A 20,683-nucleotide genomic window follows, 5' to 3' on the forward strand; every position below is an offset into this window, starting at 1 on the left:
TTACAAGCGTGCGCCACCACGCCCGGCTCCTTAAAGGCTTTTATGAAGTGGCAAATATCAACTCTTCTTGCGTGTGTCTGTGTGCATGTGTCTTAAGCAGGTGTGCGCATGGCTCGTTGGGTGACCCAACACTCGGGGCAGCTGCTGCTATCAGCTATAGTGTTATCAAGCTGTTATCAGCCGGTTTATAGCGGGGGAGAAAACAGAGGCCTTGTGGGAGGTCAGACAAGTGGCAGAGCTGGACTTGAACTTGGTTTATCTGAGGCCGGGGCCTCTCCAGGTCCTGGGATGCTGCAGGGCTCCCTGTCCCAGGGAGAACCATGGGCTGCGCGTCCAGTTTCTTACTGTCTGCTCTTGCAGGTCTGGCTTCTCTTGGTGTTGAAGGCTGGGAGCTTGGGAGGCCAGGGCTGGGGTCAGTCAGTGGTCTGATCAACACAGGATGAGATGGGAAGGGCCCCAGCAGCGTCCACTTCCGATCTCCACTCCAGGCTCCCTGGGGTAGGGGGGGAGCAGACAGATGAGAGCCCATTCCAATGTGCTGAGAGGAGCCCTCGGGAGGTGTCTGGCTGGCCCTGTCACAAGAAGTGCTTTGTCTTCACCTCATTAGCACTAAACAGCTGCTCTCAGGGGATTAAACAGAAATCTCCAGCCCCAGGCTCTTGGCCTGCCGCTCTCCAAGCTGGAGATAAGTCTGCAGGGTGGCGTGGTGGGGGGCGTCATCCAGCCCGCCCCTGGGCTTTGCAGGTTCCCACAGTCAGCCCTGGCCCTCTGTCCCTGGTTGGCCATGATGGGTGCTGGGCTCACACCCCACCAACCTCACTGGTGCCCTCTAGGGCCGGCAGTAGCATCCACATTTGATTGGTGGGAGAGATTCGGGGCTCTTCTTGCCAAGTGACTCAGCCCCAGAATCTGGGACCAGCACCGCTGCCACCCTTGGGGATGTCTTCTCTTCCCTCTGTGGCAAGAGGATAGATAATGTGTCACTGCCGCTCTGTTTAGCAGAAGAAAAACTGAGACTCCCCCCAAAAGCTAGGCTTTAAAAAATAGTTGTGTCGCTGTTAAAGATTATGGCAAAGAATACAAAAAAAAAAAAAAAAGCAAAAAAGAAAAGCTACCCCTTGCCTCTTAATCTGTTCAGTGTGCTGTAACAAAATGCCCCAGTGAGGGTTGCTTATAAACAACAGGAGTGCATTCCCACCGTGGAGGTTTGTCACAGAACTACACAGTCCCAAGTCCGAGGTCAAGGTGCTGGGAGATTCGGTGTCTTGCGAGGCCCATTTCTCATTTCCAGATGGTGAGTTCTTGCCAAGTCCTTCCATGGTAGAAGAGATGACAGAGAAGCCTGGACTGGGCGGGTTAAACAGCTGCTCGCTGCCCCCTGCCCGGGCCCACTGCTGGAACGACTAGAGATGGGGTCCTCGCCTCCTCACTAGCCCCGGGTACCAGTGACCCTCCCGGGGCCGGGCTGGGCCACGTGCCCTCCCTGGCCCCACAGCAGCCTGGCACGAGAAGGACAAGAGAGACGCAGCGAGCCGGGCCCTCTCGGCCCAGTGAGCTCGGGTTTTCTCCTTTTATGGTCAGCCTGCAGTCTCTGGCTCCCTGGCCAGAAACCCTGAGCTTGTGCCTGGGATCGGCCCAAACAGCTGGTCTGTGGGGAGCCCTCGGCAGGCCGCTGCAGGGAGGGACCCCTGAAGCTCTTGATCTCCTTGCAAGGGCACCCTGGAGGCTTAAACCTCCAAGCCAGGTGCAGAGGTCCGGGTAGATAGGTTCCGGAACCCAGGGCGCCATGCCGGGCCGAGAGGTTCCAGCCACGCACATCCCCATGTGGTCGGTTAGTGCCCTGTCCCTTCCTATCTCTGAGTTTTGGGGTCCCAGGTCTCTGCTCGTGATGCTCCACTGTTGCCCTGGGATTCCTGCACCTCCTCCTGGACCCAGCTTTCTTGTCCATCTGAGGCCTTCCTGCTCCCCCGGGGGGGAGCATAGAGGCCACACTGCCCCCCACAGTGCCGTGGGCACCTCCCGTGGTCATTTCTCCTCCCGTCGGATGCCCACACTGGACCAGGAGGTTCTGAGAAGCAAGGATAAGTAGATCTGGCTGCCTCTTGTGTTTCCTGTGCCCGGCACATAGTAGGGCCTCAGGTCTCCTTGGCTGAATGCATACGGTATGCAAATGTGTGCTTATGCCTCAGCCCCAGCTCCAGCCTCAGCTACCGCTTGATGGACAATGGATTCTCTCTGGTGGTGACAAGGTATTTTGGAGCGAGATAGAGGTGGTGGTCGTGTGGCATGTGAATGTGTTACATTTATCTGAATCATCTGTTTTGTAATGATTAAGGCTATGTAAATCCCATTTCCATGGTGGGGGGGGGGAGAGAATGAATGAATGAATGAATGAATTGGGCATAAGGAGCAGTGGCTGCCGGGATAGAGCAGCCCGTGAAACCAGAGGGGACGAGGCCATCTGCAGTCTGACCGCTCTGCCCTCTTGCAGCCCAGTCTCAGGGGCGAGGTCAGAGAGCTCCGGAGCACCAGCTCCTCACAGGGTCGCATGGGCACCAACCTGGAACTCTTCTTCTGCCACAGCCTCTGTGTGCTTCCCATGGAGCATTTCTGATGGGAACGTCCCAAGCCAGAGGTCTCCCAGAAGCCCCTAGCATGGAGCCTGCTCCCCTCCCTGGGGGGCCTCTGAGCCTCTGACCCTATAAATTCTCTCCTGCTCTGGTGCCAGGCTTTGCCAGGCTGCTGGGAAGGTCTGCCAGCCTCCCCAAAGCAGATGGACCAAGATAGTCTGTCCTCTGCCAGTCTCAGCAGTGTTCCTTAAAATAGCGGAGGCCGCCAGGGCAGGGCCTGCAGGCCCTCCTTCCGCCTGGCTTCATTGCAGTGGCCTGGTCCTTCCGGCTCTCGCCCTCTGCCTGTCCTGCCTGTTCCCCAATTGCTGTGCCCTCTGCCAGTGTAGTACAGTTCGCTTCCCTTCCACAAGGGGAGACACTGACAGTATCTCTCTCCAGAGTACACGGGGAGGTGCAGGTTTTCTTGTTTTCTTCCTGTCTATATCCTGGAAGGGCCGGCACACCAGCGTGGGTTATCTGAGGAAGGCGAGATAACGCAGTAATAAACAGTAAGGTGTTTGAAGCAGGCCAGCCTGGGGTTCCAGTCCCAGCCTGCTTATTAGCTGCCTGGTGACTGTATCAGTCTCTTGCGGCCGCTGTAACAAGTGAGCACTAATTTGTTGACCTAAGAGAGGAGGGACTTACTCTCTCACAGTCCTGGAGGTGTGGAGTCAGTGTTGACAGGTTGGTCCTCTTGCAGCCTCTGAAGAAGGGCCTGTCCTGTATCTCCCCCTGGCTTGTAGGGGCTGGTAGTCATCCTTGCCGTGTGGGTGAATCCTTCCAGACTGGACTCCATCCTTCCTAGGAAAGCCTCCCTCTATTGCTGATCTCTCTCCTTTCTCGTAGAAATAAGGACTCCATCCTTGTAGGTTTCCCCCGGCCCAGGACGATCTCATCTTGAAATCTTACTTTAATGACATAGACCAATAAAATAAAAAATAAATTCAGGTATGGTGGTGCGCACCTGTAATCCCAGTACTTGGGAGACTGAGACGGGAGGATCGCAGCTTTGAGGACAGCTTCAGCAAGTAGTGAGATGCTTATCAACCTAGCGAGACCCTGTTTCAACATAAAAATAGGGCTGGGGGGGATAGCTTGGAGGTACAATGCTCCTGGGATCAATCCCCAGTAACATGCACAGAACACACACACACACACACACACACACACACACACACACACACACACACGGTGGTGGGTGTAGCTCAGAGGTAGAATGCCCCGGGGTTTCATCTCTAGTAACAACAGCAACAAAGGAATATTTGCCCAGGGCCACAGAGTGAGATGAGCTCAGTCTGTCTGGATCCAGAGTCTGTGTCCTGCCCACAACCCATGCCGGGCAGGGCTGGTCTCCGGGACCCCCATCCCAAGAGCTCCTGAGGCAGGAGGCCCACTGCCTCCTGGGTGAGCCAGCCTGGGGCCCCTGTAGCTGCCCCTTTGCTGAGGTCTGCCCTCGTGCCCCGGGCATGGAGCCTGGCCAGCCCCGCACCAGGCCAGCGAGCAGGAGATGGAGGCCGGGAGGCCGGGAGGAGCCACGTCCACGCCTCGGCTCAGAGCACATTCCAATTCACGGCCTTTTCCTTTCTGTTTGCAGATCGGGAGGACCAGTCCATTCTGTGCACGTAAGTGGAGCTGCTTTTTAACTCTCTCTCTCTCTGGAATTGAGAGCCTGTCTGTTAGAGAAAAAGATCACAGGGCAGGATCTTTGATCTGTTCGATGTTCACTAAACACTTGTGACGAATGTTCCTGAACGGAGGCTGGGCCACCTAAACCCCTGGCGACACCTGGTTGAAACTGGAGCCTGCTTTCTGCCTTGCAAGCTTTCCCCAAAAATGTTCCCTGCAACAGACTCCCAAGGTTGAAAAATGCAGATTTGAAGTGCTAAACGTGCCAGCGAGTGCCAGGGGCCTGCTGGGCATGGGGTCCTGGTGGCGGAGGTGACAGGCACCAGGAAGGCAGTGAGAGGTACGGGAGAAGATACAGACAGCTGGTGATATGCTTGGGGTCGCTACCGGTAGAAAGCAAAGAAATGATAAAACAAGGTGATCATTAATTCTGGGAAAACCCCAAGATGGGCAGGAAGGAGGAGGAGCCATAGTGGTCAGGAAAGCCCAGCTGGACACAGTGTTTATATCATGGTCACAACATAGACCTGGAGCGCTCAGCAGAAAATCTCCAGCGGGCCTCCTTGTCTAGGGGCTCCGAGCCTGCGCATTCAACTCCCGGGGGGCCGGAAACACTTGGGAAGGTTTAGGGGTATAGCTCAGCGGGGGGGGGGGAGAGGGAGAAAGAGAGAGGGAGGAAGGGAGGGAGAGAGAGAGAGAGAGGAGAGAGAGGAGAGAGAGGAGAGAGAGAGAGAGAGAGAGAAGAAGGAGGAGGAGGAGGAGGAGGAGGAGGAGGAGGAGGAGGAGGAGGAGAGGGGGGAGAGGGGAGAGGGGAGAGGGGAGAGAGAGGAGAGAGGAGAAAGAGATAGAGAGGGAGAGAGGAGAGAGGAGAGAGAGATAGAGAGGGAGAGAGAGGAGAGAGAGAGAGGGAGAGAGAGGAGAGAGAGAGGGAGAGAGAGAGGGAGAGAGAGGGAGAGACAGAGGGAGAGAAGAGACAATAAAATGTGGGAATAAAATGTGGGGAAAATTGTATCTGTACTGAACAAGTATAGCCTTTTTTCCCTATCATTATTCCCTAACCAATGCATACCTGTTGACGTGCATTTACATTGGTATTGTAGGTGACCTAGTGATTATTTAAAGTACACGAATGAGGCACAGAGGTTATATGCAAACATGACACCATTGTATACAACTGGACGGAGCATTGCAAACTTGGGCGCCCGCAGGCGGTCCTGGACCAGTCCTCCCGGGGACGCCAGGGCGCCCGTGTAAGGTTCCAGTTGGTCGTGTGGGGAAAGGCCGAGGGGCCTGGATCCTCTGCTCCCTTGGGGGGAAGGCGACATCTGGCGACCCGTCGAGGGCGGTGGCCGCGCCGCTGGACGTGCGCTCATGCCAGGCATTTCGAGAGCTGCCTGTGGCTGGTCAGTCCCGCTCAGGCCCTGTGGCGGCTCTGAAATATTTTCATCTCGCTCCCCTCCTCTGACTCCATGGTTTCTCCCTACTTCGGGGCCCTGTCGCCTCTCACCCTGGGCCACGCTGCAGCTCCCTAACTAAGATCCTTCCTCCCCACCCTGGCAGCGCCTCTTCCATCCATCTACCTGCCAGTATATCCATCCCTTCATCCACCCATCCATTCCTCTGTTCACCCATCAATCCTTTTGGCCATCTGTCCCTCTCTCTGCCCATCCATCTATCCATACTCCCTCCCTCCAGCCGACCCGTCCATCTGTTAAGTCTGGCATGGTGTGGTAGAGTGTGGATTCCAGGCCAACCCCCTGGCCTCGCCTTCCAGCCCCACTACTGGCCAGCTAAATGCTCTCAGAAGCAAGTCCCTGGACCTCTCTGACCTCAGTCTCCCCGTCTGTGAAATGGGGGCAGGAAGCACCCCGTTGAGTGTTTGGGTATTGAAGGAGCGGCTGCCCGGGAGGGTGGGAGTCAGGTGGCACCTCGGGCTCTGCACTCAGCCAGGTCACCTCTGTAACGGCGAAGGCCGCGTTTCCTTCTCCCCCCTGCAGTCCCCTCTCCATCATCCCATAGCACACCTGTAAACCCCACACTTGGGAGGCTGAGATAGGAGGACCACAGGTTTGAGGCCAGCCTCAGCAACTTAGTGAGACTCGGCTTCAAAATAAAAAGTCAAAAGGGCTGGGGGTGTAGCTCTGGGGTAAAAAGCCCCTGGGTTCAATCCCCAGTACCAAAAAACTAAATAAGTAAAAGAAGGAGGAAGAGTGGGGCTTAAGATGAGAGGTATGTAGATGCTTCTGGGCTTAGTGGGTTATTCTTTAAAAGGGATGAGAAGAGGCTTTGGGACTGACTGACTTACAAGGATTGACAAACTGACCAGACTGGATGACCAAATCTGGCCCTTGTCTACGTTTTGTAAATAAAGTTTTATTGCAACACACCCACATCCATTTGTGATGGAAAGTGCCTAGCTCGCCCAGCCTATGATACCTATTCTCTGGCCTTTTACGGAGATGGTCTGTGGACTCCTGGCCTAAACGGGAGATGTGATATGATTTATATTTTCATAATAGGATAAATGATGCAAACAGAATACGTAAGTGCTGGGGAAGAAGGGGCTATAAAAGTAATAACAGAGCCGGGCATGGTGGCACACTGGCCTGTAATCACAGTACTTGGGAGGTTGAGACAGAAAGGTCGCAGGTTCAAGGCCAGCCTCGGCACCTTACCAAGGCTCTTAGCAACTTAGTGAGACCCCATTTCAAAAGAAAAAATAAGCCGGGCGTGGTGGCGCATGCTTGTAATCCCTGCGCTTGGGAGGCTGAGACAGGAGGATCGCGCAGCTACTTAGTGAGGCTCTCAGCAACTTAGTGAGACCCTGTTTCCAAATAAAGTATGGAATAGGTCTGGCAGTATATCCTGGAGTTAGAAAGCCCCTGGGTTCGACCCCCAGTCCCACAAAAAAATAAAATAAAATAAAATAAAATAAAATAAAATAGGGCTGGGGTTATAGCTCAGAGATAGTATGCCCCTGGGTTCCATTCATAGTAACTAACACACACATACACATATACACACACACACATACACACACTAACATACACATAAACACACAAACACACACTCACACACAGCTGTCGGGGAGGTAGGCATTGCTTCTTCTAGAAGGAGCCAGGGATAATCTTCAGAACAGAGGCGATGCTTACCAGGGCTTTGCAGGATGTGTAGGAGTTGGACAGCACAGTGCCAGAGGGCACGGCTGGCGGGCAGCAGGATGGGGTCGCATGAGGACTGGGGACCGAGCAGAGCTGAGATGTGGGGCCAGTCGGCTTTCTCCCCACAGGCAGACGATGGGCCATAATAGTCTTGGGGTTGGCATCTGGCGCTGGCACCGGGATCAGTCCATACTGTGTAAAATGCAGAGTCCCTCGTTCCAGAACTATTACACATCTCAAGATGGCGCCGTCGGAGCCCCGCATGGAGGGGAGGCCCTTCTCAGGACGTACGTCCCTGTGCAGGTCACACGCTCAGGAGCGGCCCCTGCTGGAGGGGTGAGCTGCCGTCCAGCAGGGTCGCCTGGGGCAAGGAGGTCTCATCCTCACAGCCAACTCCTCCAGGAGGGGAGCTGGGCCCCGAGTTCCCCAGCACCCAGGACAGCAGTTTAGGGTGCTCAGACCAGGGTAAAGACATGAACAGCTCTGCAGCAGCCCCAAGTCCACCGCCCTCCAGTCCTACACGCGGGAGCTTGGCTGTTTTCTTTGGCAGAACCTCCGGGGACGATTTATTTTTATCGGTAATACTTGGAATCGGCTGAGCCCAGCAGGGGGAGAAGCAGATTCCTGGAGCCTGGGGCCCCCTCCCTCCGGGGCAGAGCGGGAGGCCAAGGCCACTGACATCTTTGTTGCCGTGGTAGGGGCTGAGGCAGGTGGGTCGGGAGGCAAGCGTGGGAGGGGGCGGCAGGTGGTGTGAGGCGCGTTCCCGTGTGTTCCGGGTCAGCGCAGCTCGGCCGTCCAGCCGGCGGCGTCTCTGATCTTGGGCTCAGGACCACCCACATGGGAGGCTTCCTACACTAGGAGTTTCTTCCTCTTCTTCTCGGTCTGATCTAAACCCAGCTCCTTCAGCAAGGGATGATCTCAATCATATATATATATATCTCCATCCATCCACCTGCCCGTATATCCATCCCTTCATCCACCCATCCGTTCATCTGTTCACCCATCAATCCTTTTGGCCGTCCGTCCCTCTGTCCGTCCGTCCATCTATCCATACTTCCTCCCTCCAGTCGACCCGTCCATCTGTTAAGTAAGTCGGGCATGGTGTGGTAGAGTGTGGATTCCAGGCCAAACCCCTATATATATTTTTTTTGGGGGGGAGGGGTGGTACTGGGGGTGGAACCCAGGGGCTTTTCTACCTCTGGGCTATATTCCCAGGCCTATTTTATTTTGTTTTTATTGTTTATTTTTTGGAAATCTCAAATATTTTGACATTTACCTCATCGCGGAATCCCTTATACTGTGTTATCAATGACTGAGTGACCTGGCTCTGTGAGCAATGGTAACGTTCTCCAAGAGCCTCTGAGGGCAAGTGCGGCCGCCGAGAATGTATGGAATAATTCTGATGAGGCCAGGAGGCCGCCTTCCTCTGTCTTTCCCCCTTCCTTGTGGGTCAAAATAAAAGAGCAAAGCCGGGCATGGAGGCGCACACCCAGATTCCCAGCGCTTGGGAGGCCGAGACAGGAGGATCGCAGGTTTGCGGCCAGCCTCAGCTACTTAGTAAGGCCTTCCACAACTTAGTGGGACCTTGTTTCAAAATAAAGAATTAAAAAAAAATAGGGCTGGGGATGTAGCTCAGAGGTCAAATGCGCCTGGGTTCAATCCCCAGTACTCGAAAAGAAAAAGAAAAAAGAGTAGACACAGAACACAGGCTGGCCTCGAGTGGACCCGCCTCAAGTCCTCTTCCTCCTCCACTTCCTACAGTAAATGACCTGCGGTCATCCGCTTCCACTCCCCCCAGCCATCGTTTCCCCAGGAGACTCAGGAACGCTGAGGCCTTAGGACGGAGCCAGCACACACGTGTTCCTTTCTTATTTCTTTTCTTTTTTCTTTCTTTTTTTTCTTTTTAGCCATAAGCAGTTATTAATGGGCTCTTGGCAGAAGAAAAATTAATTTCTTTGTTTCCTAAATCAGAAGAAGCACGGATGCCGCAGCGGCACCGGTGGCGCCAGCTCAGCATAGACAACCTTGAGCTGACCTTGAGGGGGTTATTTTCCAGACTTAAAAAAAAACCCTCTTATATTTTAGAATATTAAGTGAGCTCAGAAAATGAGAGATTTAGGCAATGAAAGGAAGACACAAAAACAGAATGAGAGGAGCCGGGTGGTAGCGCACCCGTCATTCTAGCACTTGGGAGGCTGAGACGGGAGGATCGCAGGTTCAAGGCCAGCCTCAGCAACTTGGTGAGGCTCCCAGCAACTTAGTAAGGATGAATAGTCTTAAGTTCTAATTATCACCTTCTGTACTAGTCTATAGAATTTATAAACTGGGGGAGCCCGAGGCAGCTCTGGAACCTTGGGTAAATTAGTCCTTCAGTGGCGGTGTCTGGTGGCCAAGACAGGCAGCTGGCTCATGAAGACTAGCTGGTCAAAAATCTACCTGTGCCGGGCGTGGTGGCACACACGTGTAATCCCAGCATTCGGGAGGCTGAGACAGGAGGATAGCGGTTCGCGGACAGCCTCAGCTACTTAGTGAGGCCCTCCGCAACTCAGTGAGACCCTGTTTCAAAATAAAGAATAAAAAATAGTGCTGGGGATGTAGCTCGGAGGTAGAATGACCCTGGGTTCAATCTCCCAAACTAAGAAAAAAAAAAATCTACCCGTCATATTCTAGGAGTATCTCTCTTTTTCTTTTTCTTTTTTCTTTTTTTTTTTTTATGACACTAGACATGGAAACCAGGGACATTCTACCTCTGAGCTGCAGCCTCGGCCCTGTTTATTTTTTATTTGCGACAGTCTCACTAGATTTCTGGGCATCTTGCTAAGGTGCGGCGGCTGGCCTTGAACCTGCGATCTTCCCCGTCACAGCCTCCCAAGTACTGGAATTACAGACTTGCACCGCCACACCCGGCTTCTAGGAGTATTCTTTTTGATAAGACAAAGAGCTGCCTATCAAAAAACATTAGTCATGTACACTTTGGTTTCCATTACTTCAACCACATCGATCCTCCGGGACGTGCCTGAGACCATTAGCTGGCACCTGGTGCCCATGGTGGGATTCCCGGGGCCCCTTACATCTTAGGCCCTGCTCCTCAGCGAGGTATTTGTGTTTTTCCCTGAAAACTCGCTTTTGCCTGACCTTTCTGTATACAACAATGCTAGTGATGTCTTAAAAATAGACAGTTGCAGCCTGGTGCTGTGGCATATGCCTGTAACCCCAGCAACTTGAGAGGCTGAGACAGGAAGATCACAAGTTCAAAGCCAGCCTGGGTCACTTACAAGACCCTGTCTCAAATTAAAATTCAAATTACAAGCCGGGTGTGGTGGTGCATGCTTGTAATCCCAGTATGTGGGAGGCTGAGATAGGAGGATCGCAGGTTTGTGGCCAGCCTCAGCTACTTAGGCCCTCTACAACTTAGTGAGAACTTGTTTCAAAGTAAAGAATAAAAAATAGTGTTGGGGTGTAGCTCAGAGGTAGAATACCCCTAGGTTCAATCCCTAGTGCCGTAAAATAAAACAAAATAACAAAAACACCCAGGGACTTATTTATTCATTTATTTTTATTTTATTTTTTATTTTTTTGGTGGTACTGGGGTTCCTGGAAGCCCTTCTACCTCTGGGCTACACTCCCAGACCTATTTTATATTTTTGAAACAGGGTCCCTTACGCCAGAGCGGCTGGCTTCGAACCTGCGCGATCCTCCTGTCTCCGCCTCCCAAGCGCGGGGATGACAAGCGTGCGCCACCACGCCCGGCAACACCCAGGGATTTAGTTCAGTGGTAGAGCGCTCCTGGAGTCAATCCCCAGTACCACCACCACCTCTTTCCCACATACACACACAGACCGAAGTCTGGACCTTCACGGCAAAACGTGGCTGCTCTGTCCACCCTCCTCTTCCGAATCCATTCCCACATCTCCCAGGCGTCGTCGATTGACTATTAGACCCAGGCGTGAGTCTCAGCTCGGCCCCTGCCAGGCTGTCTTGGGCAAGCTGCGCCCCTCCGGGAGCCTCAGTTTCCCCTCCCAGGGAATGGCAGCGATGGCCATTATGGCTCCAGTTTGTGGAGCTGTTGGGCGGTCACCCCAGGAGGAGCGCCCACCCGGGTTATTTCTGGGGGGGTCACCGTCCCCGTGTCTTTCAGGGGTGAGTCTGGAGCCGGCAAGACAGAGAACACCAAAAAGGTGATCCAGTACCTGGCCGTGGTGGCGTCCTCCCACAAGGGCAAGAAGGACACCAGTATCACGGTGAGTGGCGGGTCCCGTGGCGGTCTTGCCGTCAGAGCGCCACATACCCAGGCCCGCGGCTTCTCCCCAGGGCGGCCAGCTCCCTGGACTCGGTGTCCCAAGGGGCCGGGAGCCAGCCCTCTCCCGCCACTCGGGTCCGCTCACACCAGGCTCCATTGTCCCTTTGGACCAGACAGCTCTGTCGTGGGGCCCTGTGCGCTGCGGGACAGTCATCTGTAACCCCTGGCCTCCACTTGCTGGATACACAAAGCACGTGTCCCCTCCAGCCCTGATGTCCCAAAATGTCTCCAGGCACCGTCAGGTGGCCCGGGGCCGGACACGATCACCCCGGCCAGGAGCGCCTCCTTTAAGTGAACCCCTGAGGCCCCCGGGTTGGAGGCACACCTTGGATTTGTGCCATCCTCTGTGTCACTGGCCCCCGGATGACAAGATGTTGGGGACACTCGGAGGGGCCCTGGGCCGTGGATTCAGGCTCTGCTCTGTGCGGGACACTGCTGGGACGAGGCCCAGGGGGAGCTGTGACCCTGTAGTGGTGGAGCTGGGACACAAATAGAGAGAGGGCCCATAGAAAACCTCCAAAGGAGCCGGGCATGGTGGTGCACGCTCGTCATCCCAGCATCCCGGAGGCTGAGACCGGAGGATTGCGGTTCACGGACAGCCTCAGCTACTTAGTGAGGCCCTCTGCCACTCAGTGAGACCCGGTTTCAAAATAAAGAATAGCCGGGCGTGGTGGCGCACGCTTGTAATCCCCACAGTTGGGAGGTGGAAACAGGAGGATCATGCTGGTTTGAAGCCAGTTTCGCTGGTTTAAGAGATCCTGTTTCCAAATAAAAAATATAAAATAAGTCTGGGAGTATAGCCCGGAGGTAGAAGGGCTTCCAGGATCCTCAGTACCACCCCCCCCAAAAGAAAATAGGGCAGGGGGTGTAGCTCGGAGGTCAAATACCCCTGGGTTCTATCCCAAACCCGCAAGGAAAAAAAAAGAAAGAAAAGAAAAAAGAAAGAAATCCTCCAAAGGAATTGCAGTGAACTAGTGGGACCGGGGGCCAGCGAAGAAGAGAAGAATAGGTTCCTGGAGTGTCCCTGGTGGGCCTCTTCCTCTTCCCCTGCCTCGCCCCCTCTGTCCCAGGCGAGGGAAGAGCAGTGGCCCACGTCTCTTCCGGACCTCGGCCTACAGTCGGGGGACAGGAGGATGGTAGAGGGGCGCTCTGACCCCGGCGCGGCGTGGCACGGCTTCCGGCCAGTTTGGATCTTGCTTCGGCCCCTCAGGGCTGGCTCTGGGAGCCACCAGACCAGCTTGTTTGGAGGCCCCGGGGTGGTAGCTTTAGGTACCTTTCTTCCTAGAACATGTGCAGGGACCCAGGCCTGGCGTGTCAGAGGAGTGGCCAACACGCTGGCTTCTAGCCAGTGTGTAGGGACAGACAGCCCCAGCGTGCCGGGAGAACACAGCTCCCTCTGCCTCCCCTTACCCCATGCAGTTAAAAATAAGAAACGATGCTCATTAGCCAGGTGTGGTGGCACACGGCTGTGATCCCAGGACTTGGGGGGCTGAGACAGGAGGATCACACGTTCGAGGGCAGCCTCAGCAATTCGGCGAGACCCTCAGAAACCTAGTGAGACCCTGTTTCAAAACAAAGATAAAAAGAGCCGGGGGTACAACTTGGAGGTAGAACACCCCTGGATTTGATCTCCAGCACCAAAGAGAAAGAAAGGATGCCCACTAATAACAGCTAGTGTTTATCAAGGGCCTCCCCTGCAGAGGTAAGCAGACCTCAGGCACTGGGTCCTGTTTTAAGGAGTCCATCCTGGCCCAACAATTATGAAAACACTTTGAAATGTCTGGAAGAGGGAGGAATAGAGAGAAGAAGGAGCTGGCCCAGCTGTGGGACGTCCACGCCATGGAGGGGGGCTGAAGCCGCTCCTCCCCAGCTCCCGATGTGCGTGTAATTGCAATAATACTGACGTTTGTTTCATACCGTGTCCTTTGACCACAGCAAGGCCCATCTTTTGCCTACGTGAGTAAATGAGAGTGTTTTCCTGGTGTGGACGGGAGGCACGGAGTGGATTTAGATCTGCATGACCCTGTTGCACCCCCAAGTCCCCCGACTGTTGAGAGGATGGGACAGGCCCCCGAGGTCCATGACCCAAACGGACACACGCCCCGACACCTCGTCCTGTGGGACTCTGATGCCAGAGTAACGGGGTCTGGGCACATTTGCTGCCTGCAGGGACCCCCTGGGAACCCCTCAGCCTGTGCCCCAGCCCGGGATGGACTCCCCAATTCAGACAAGCCCCCCACCCTTCCCACCAGTGTGTCCACCCCTGGTACCCCTGACCCGAACGACCTCGAGACATCCATCCCTCTGGCTGAGCGCTTTAGGACCGCCAGGCCCGAGGCTCCACGGCACAGCTATGGCGTGCCCCGACCCTGCCGCCATCCCCAGTCTGCCCCGGCCCCGCCCCGTGCACCCGTGTGTCCTCGTGCATGCGAGTGCAGTGTGTGCCTGTCTCCTGCATGCTGGTCGCTTGACCCCGGCTCACACACAGCTGCGCGGTCGCGATGCACGAGCTTGGTGGATGGTAAGGCCCGGGCTACGCGGCGACATGCGGCCTGGTCCCCTGAGACCTCTGCGCGTGTGAACTCGTCTCTAACACAGAGCTTGGGAGGCCGGCACATGGGCCCCACCCTGGAGGAGACCCCAGGGGGCTTCTGTGGCACCTAGAGAGAGCACGTGCAATCCATCCTAGCACGGCGCTAGGCGATGGTATTGCAGACCAGAGGAGAGAAGCCAATTCTGTGTTGCGCTGTGCGCCTGCGTGACCTTGGCCAAAGCACTTACCTCTCTGGGCCCTAGTGCATCAAGCGAGTTCCCGTGTTTAAAGCTCTCCTGGCGGGACCTTCCCCACTTGATAGGATCCTTACCCTAGATGAGCAGCTTTGGGGGTGGGAACCATTGGAAACCCAGATTTGTGCAGACAGACAGAAGCCATGTCTTTAGTCTTCCTCCTGCTAGCCAAGGGAAGCCGTGACGTCCCTTGTCTGTCTCCAGAGTCAGAGGTCAGGACAGTTCCCCGCGGGCTGGCGGGCCCCTGCGACCGGGGTTTTGCTCCTGGGAGGACGTGGGCCTGGGAACAGACAACCCCAAGGATAACTAGGAGCTTCTTGTTCTGTGCCCTGTGGACGATGCTGCAGGCGTGTCCAGGGCCTCCCTGCCAGACACCTCTCCGCTCCTGTTCAACCTGCACCACAGCCTGAGAGGGGAGGAAGAGGCAGGAAGGAGGACGAGGAGAAAGCCCCGCGCGTCCCCGAGAGCGGCCGGGGCCAGGCTGCAGCCGCCGCCCCAGCAGCTCCTCTGCTTCCCCGGCTTGACTTGCTTGGTCGGCCCTTTGCTACCATGGTTGGGCACTGACTGCCTCTGCGCACAGGAGTCCTGCGGGGGGCGGCGCCGTGCAGGGCCTCAGCTGCACTTAACCCCATGAATGGAGCTCAGGCAACCTGCTTGGAAGCTTGGTTCTGCAGCCAGGAGAAAGGATTCCCGCGGAGTTTGCACCCTCCTGACTTGTGTTGCATAGGAGACGTCAGAAAACCAGTCTTGATGCAAAAAACATTGCAACGTGAAAAAAAAAAAAAACAACTGTTTAAGTGCAAGCAGAAGGGGGGGCATCGTGAGCCCGTTAGACCTGAGCTGCAGCAGGGCTGTCTTACGGTGGGGTCCACTGTGCACGGTGCAGCTCTGGGGCACCATTTACTAGGACATAAATGATGTCCCGGTGGTGTGCAGATGAGCAGGTCTTTATCGTAGAAAAAGGAGTCTTCCTAGGGACAGAAGTCCTGGCTATCAGAAAGTTCTTCTGAAACCGGCCAGTAAATCTGACCGCTATCGTCAGGGGTCCGAGAGGGGCAAGAGATAAAGGGGACCTGGCAGTCAGTAACACCTGTCTGGGCTGGACTGTCAGGACCCGGGTTGCCGTCTCTAATAACAAGCTGCAAATGACTTTTAGGGTGAGCTGGAAAAGCAGCTTCTCCAAGCAAACCCGATCCTGGAGGCTTTTGGCAACGCCAAAACTGTCAAGAACGACAACTCCTCACGATTTGTAAGTAGCAGAGCCGGGCAGGTTTTCTGGAAAAGGCCCGAGTCCCCCTGGTGTCGCCCCTGCCTGAGAGTGCTGGGCGTATGTGTGTGGGCAGTGCCAGCCTGCAGGGGCGGAGCTGTGCGAAGCAGCGGCAGTTTTCTGGGCATCTTTAGTCCTGTCTTGACCCCGTGGTCTCCCAAGGGCCCTGCTCTTCATTCACTGGATGATTATTCATGAAGCATCCGTCACATATGAGATACAGTTAGGCATTTGACATTCCTAATTCACTTAATATTTACTGAGCATTTATGATGCGCCTGGTGTGGAAAAGGACCGCGCCCTCTGTCACCTGCTGAGAAGGAGGAAGGGGTGGAGTGATGGAGCAGGCGGGGAGCAGGGGGCGTGTCCTCTCCGAGGGAAGGTCTCCCGGGAGCCCTGGGGTCAGAGCCATGGCCTCCTCCCGCTGCCGGACATCCCAGGCAGTGCGTGGACGGGGTGGTGGGGTGGAGGGGGGGCTGCCCCTGAGCCCCGCTTCTGCTCACCTGTCCCACAGAGGAGGCTCACTCCACAGGGGGCCGGCGCAGTTTCCCCACCTTGCACACAGGGCCGGCCGCCAAGGGCTTAGGCTGTGAGGGGGGGGGGACACCGCCCCGAGAGGGCTTTAAGAGTTCCTTTGTCCCCGACTCTGCAGACCCTGGCAGTTCCTTGGGACAGGCAGGCCCGCGAGGCTCTGAGTATTTTCAAGAACCATCCCCCATGGCCCCCCAAAAGGCTCCCTGAGCCCCCCCCTTCCCCCGCGACATGGGGCCGGCCACCTGTGACTGTCTTCCTATTGGCAGGGCAAGTTTATCCGCATCAACTTTGACGTCACCGGCTACATCGTGGGAGCCAACATCGAGACGTGTATCCTATGGCTGAGCCTGGGCCGCGGGGGATCCCCCTCAGCACCCCAGCCTCCTGCCCAAAGCCCAGGGGCCCAGGCAGGGTTCCCTCCCCAGGCCCTTGAGTTCTTCCAGGGTCTGTTTCTGACTGGCCTTGTGGTGCAGGGGGACACAAAGGTGGGCCCAGGCTTGAGCCCAAGCCACCTGCGTCCATTCCTGCTGGGTCTCGCTCCAGCTGAGTAGCGTTGGGCCAGTTCCTCCGCCTCTCTGTGCCTCACCAGTGGAATGGCATCAGGTGGCGCCCGCCTCGCCGATGTAAAGCCTGTAACCCCGGAGCTTAGGAGGCTGAGATAGGAGGATCACAGGTTGGAGGTCAGCCTCAATAACTTAGTGAGGTCCTCAGCAACCTACCCACAGATCCTGTTTCAAAAATAAAAAAGTAAAATAGAGCGGAGGTCTAGCTCAGAAGTAGAATGCCCTGGGTTCAATCCCTAATCACACACACACACACACACACACACACACACACACACACACGCACACACACGCATACACACACAGCCATTTCTTCTCTGTCCCAGCGCCACTGGGCCAGGTCGTGGTCCCCCGTCCCGCCACACCACGTCCCAGGCCCCTGTCTAATCTGAGCCCGCGGGCCTCGTCTGCACCCAGCACCCAGGGCCCCTGCGAGCCGCGTCGGCGGGCTCTTTCTCCTCACCACCCCGGTAGGACAAGGTCGGTGTGTTTTGCTGCGGGGTAACCATGGGCTACGCCGGGACCAGAGGGTGGCATAGAATGTTTAGGATACCGTGGTCTTCCCGAGAGGTGGAAGGTTCCAGAGCTCCCTAACTCAAGGGCTTCCTGGGAAGAGAGGCTTTGGCACCGTTGCTGGGTTTACAATCACCAGCCCAACGAAAGGGGCGTGGCAAGCTGGCCTCACTCCGGGGCCCTTGGCACATAATATCTCATTTATTCCTGGGCCCCATTCTGGGAGGAGGGAGCGGCGTCTCTTCAAGGTGACTCCAGTCCTGTCCCAGGTCCCCGACGTGTTACACTGAGCCTCAGTTTCCTGGTATTGGGAATGCAGACAATACCTGCATCTCACCCTGGGGCGGCGGGCAAGGCTCACGTGTGGTGACGTGTGTCACGCACTCGGCACAGGGTACACGGGTCAGGGAGGGCATCATTGCTTTACTATCAGATGCCCAAAGAGGGCTCATTTTAAAGAAGAGGCTAGGACAATGGCTGCCGGGGAAACATCTCACTCTCAGGGGCCTATGATAGCCCTTCATCCTGAGACTTTTTATTCCCGTGTTTAAATATATACATGTATATATGCATATAGAAAATATATTAAAACAGAGCCTTGCTAGGTTGCTGAGGCTGGCTTTGAACCTTTGATTCTTCGGTCTCAGCCTCCCAAGTGCTGGGATTACAGGTGTGTGCTACCACACCCGGCTTATTTTCATCCTTTATGATTTTCTTTTTCTGCTTCGTTCTCTTTTACTTCTTTCTGGGGCCTGGCATCTGCTAGCAACACCAGGACTATCATTTGTCTCAGGAGCAATGGCCGAAGTTAGAACGCGAGGTGGTCGGCCCGTGGGGAGCGGGCAGGACGGCCGGCCCTGCCCAGCTCCGAGCCAGCCCTCCAGAGCTCTCTGGGGAGCCCCGTCCAGCTGGAGATGTCTCCTCCAGACACTGGCAGGATATGGCGGAGTGAGGGAGGCTGGGCTGTGAGTGGAACGCTCACACTCTCCCCAGAATCCTTAACTCCTCCCGAACCAGACCTGCTGGAGAAGTCGCGGGCCATCCGCCAAGCCAGAGACGAGAGGACGTTCCACATCTTCTACTACCTGCTTGCTGGAGCCAAGGAGAAGATGAAAAGTAAGTCACCGGTGGTGGCCGGTGTTGGGGTGCAGGGTGAGTGACCAGCTAAGAGAGCAGAGATGCTCCGGAGAGAGGAATGCCTGCGGGTGACAGGTGCGCCGCCTCGCCTCCGTCCGCGGAGCCCACGTGGCTCGTGATCGTTTACTGAGCACTTATTATGTGACCTAGGACACCATTAGACGTTAGGTCATTAACCAAGTCCAATCGAATTACATACAACCTGTACTTTGTCAGCTTATAACACTTGCAAGTCTACACAGTGCATTCTGATTTTAGAAGGGTTTCGAGGGCACAGTGGAATCGAGGACTTTTCATTACACATGTTTTGAAGATTTTGAGGTGGCCTTTGTAGGACAGATGTCAACAAATTTATTTATGGTGGTACTAGGGTTTAAACCCAGGGGCATCCTACCTCCAAGCTAACCCCTATTTTATTATTTTTTTATTTTGAAAAAATAAACCAACCTCTCGCTACGTTGATGAGACTTTCACTACTTCCTGAGGCCGTCCTTAAACCTGTGACCCTCCTGTCTCAGCCTCCCAGATACATGGATTGCTGTGCCCAGTTCAACCTTTTTTCTATAAAAGGCCAAACAATAAATTTTGGGGCTTCTGTCAACTCTGACATTGTCGTGCAAACACAGCCACAGGCTGTTCACGAACCAATGTAGTATAGCTATGTTGAGATAAAACTTTATTTCCCAAAACAGGCAGAGGACTGAGGCTTGCCAGGCTTCACCGTGGGAAACATTTTCTTCATACAAACGTGGTATGCCATATACCAAGTTCCAGCCGGAAATTGTAACTGGTGGTCACATTCCAATACAACTCTTAAAATAATATACAAGCTGGGCTTGGAGCACGTGCTTGTAATCCCAGCACTTGGGAGCCTGAAACAGGAGGGTCACAGGTTCGCGGCCAGCCTCAGCAACTTAGTGAGGCCCTCTGCAATTTATAGTAAGACCCTGCTTCAGAATAAAAAATAAAATAGAGCTGGGGGTGTAGCTTGGAGATAGAATGCCCTGGATTCCATCCCTAGTACCACACACACACACACACACACACACACACACACACACACACACACAAAATATATATATATATATATATATATATATATATATATATACAAACAATTGTCGATAATAGGACTATGGCAGCGGCTACAGGTTTGCAGTAGAGCCTGCATCCTAGTAATTAAGTCTAAAATGTTATGAAAACAATATAAAATGTTGCTTTCCATCAGTTTCATGGCCCCGGGTTAAGTATTTTGGTTTAGGAAATTACCACAAAGATACGTGCACCTCATCTTCGCTGTGGTGGGTGTATTGCAGGACTCTGTCACGAAGGGCAGAATCGTGTGTGATTTAAATCTCAATCCTTAAACTGGGCGTGGTGGCTCATGCTTATAATCCCAGTACCCGGGAGGCTGAAACGGGAGGGTCACAGGCGCGAGGATAGTCTCAGAAACGTAGCGAGACTCCCGGCAACCTAGCGAGACCGTGTTTGAAACTATAACCATTTGGCGGTCTGGGAAGTTGGGTTCTGGTTTTGCGCTCTGCCTCTGGTCTTCCAGAAATTGGTCAAGGATAAGGCCAATGGCTAACATTCCTGGGGCCATTTGAATTCTCCATGATAGATAGAGCTGGGAGAGGCCAGGGGCTCAGAGAGAATGAAGTCCTTTTAACTCCTCCGTACTGCACGTAATGAAGTCTTGGCTGAGGCCCGAGTCCGTGTGACTTGAATCAGGGATTCCACTTACCAAGCGCTCAAGTTAATTGGTGCTTTGGGCCCCTTTAACCTTGAGTTTATCTAGTCGCTTCCAAGTGACCTGACCCATAAAAGACCTGGGTTTAGCAAGAAAAGTATCTCGCTGATGTCTCCCTAAAAGTATTTCAAATCCAGCCTAATTAAAGATGGATTTGGAAGAGGAATCTTGCTGTCTTGAAGGAGTTGTAAAAGCATATATAGCCAAGAGAAAGAAAGCGATAGTAAATTTCTAGGAAAAAGGCGAAACCAGGACAAACTATGAGTTTGTAGCCGGGCATGGTGGCTCACATCTGTAACCCCATTACTTGGGAGGCTGAGACAGGAGGATCGCAGGACTGAGGACATTCTTAGCAACTTAGCGAGACCCTCTGCAAGTTAGCAAGACCTCGTTTCAAAATGAAAATAAAATAGAGCTGGGGTATAGCTCAGAGGTA

The 20,683-nt window shown here is 54.5% G+C and overlaps 1 protein-coding gene across 2 annotated transcripts in view; it reads left to right on the forward strand.

Annotated features, from left to right (window-relative positions):
- Positions 1-20,683, forward strand: part of MYH11 (myosin heavy chain 11) — a gene marked incomplete at both ends in the record, with an annotated part of 82,571 nt that overhangs the window by 17,457 nt on the left and 44,431 nt on the right. The window contains 6 exons of one of the 2 annotated variants that reach the window (XM_080702417.1): positions 4,204-4,231; positions 11,535-11,637; positions 13,632-13,652; positions 15,640-15,732; positions 16,551-16,614; positions 18,378-18,476. In XM_080702417.1, the coding sequence (XP_080558543.1) occupies positions 4,204-4,231; positions 11,535-11,637; positions 13,632-13,652; positions 15,640-15,732; positions 16,551-16,614; positions 18,378-18,476 (408 nt within the window). The remainder of the gene's footprint in view (positions 1-4,203; positions 4,232-11,534; positions 11,638-13,631; positions 13,653-15,639; positions 15,733-16,550; positions 16,615-18,377; positions 18,477-20,683) is intronic. The other variant, XM_080702418.1, reaches the window with a different exon arrangement.

This window comes from Muscardinus avellanarius, assembly GCF_963383645.1.
Source record: "Muscardinus avellanarius genome assembly, chromosome: 10".
Classification (NCBI taxonomy): domain Eukaryota; kingdom Metazoa; phylum Chordata; class Mammalia; order Rodentia; family Gliridae; genus Muscardinus; species Muscardinus avellanarius.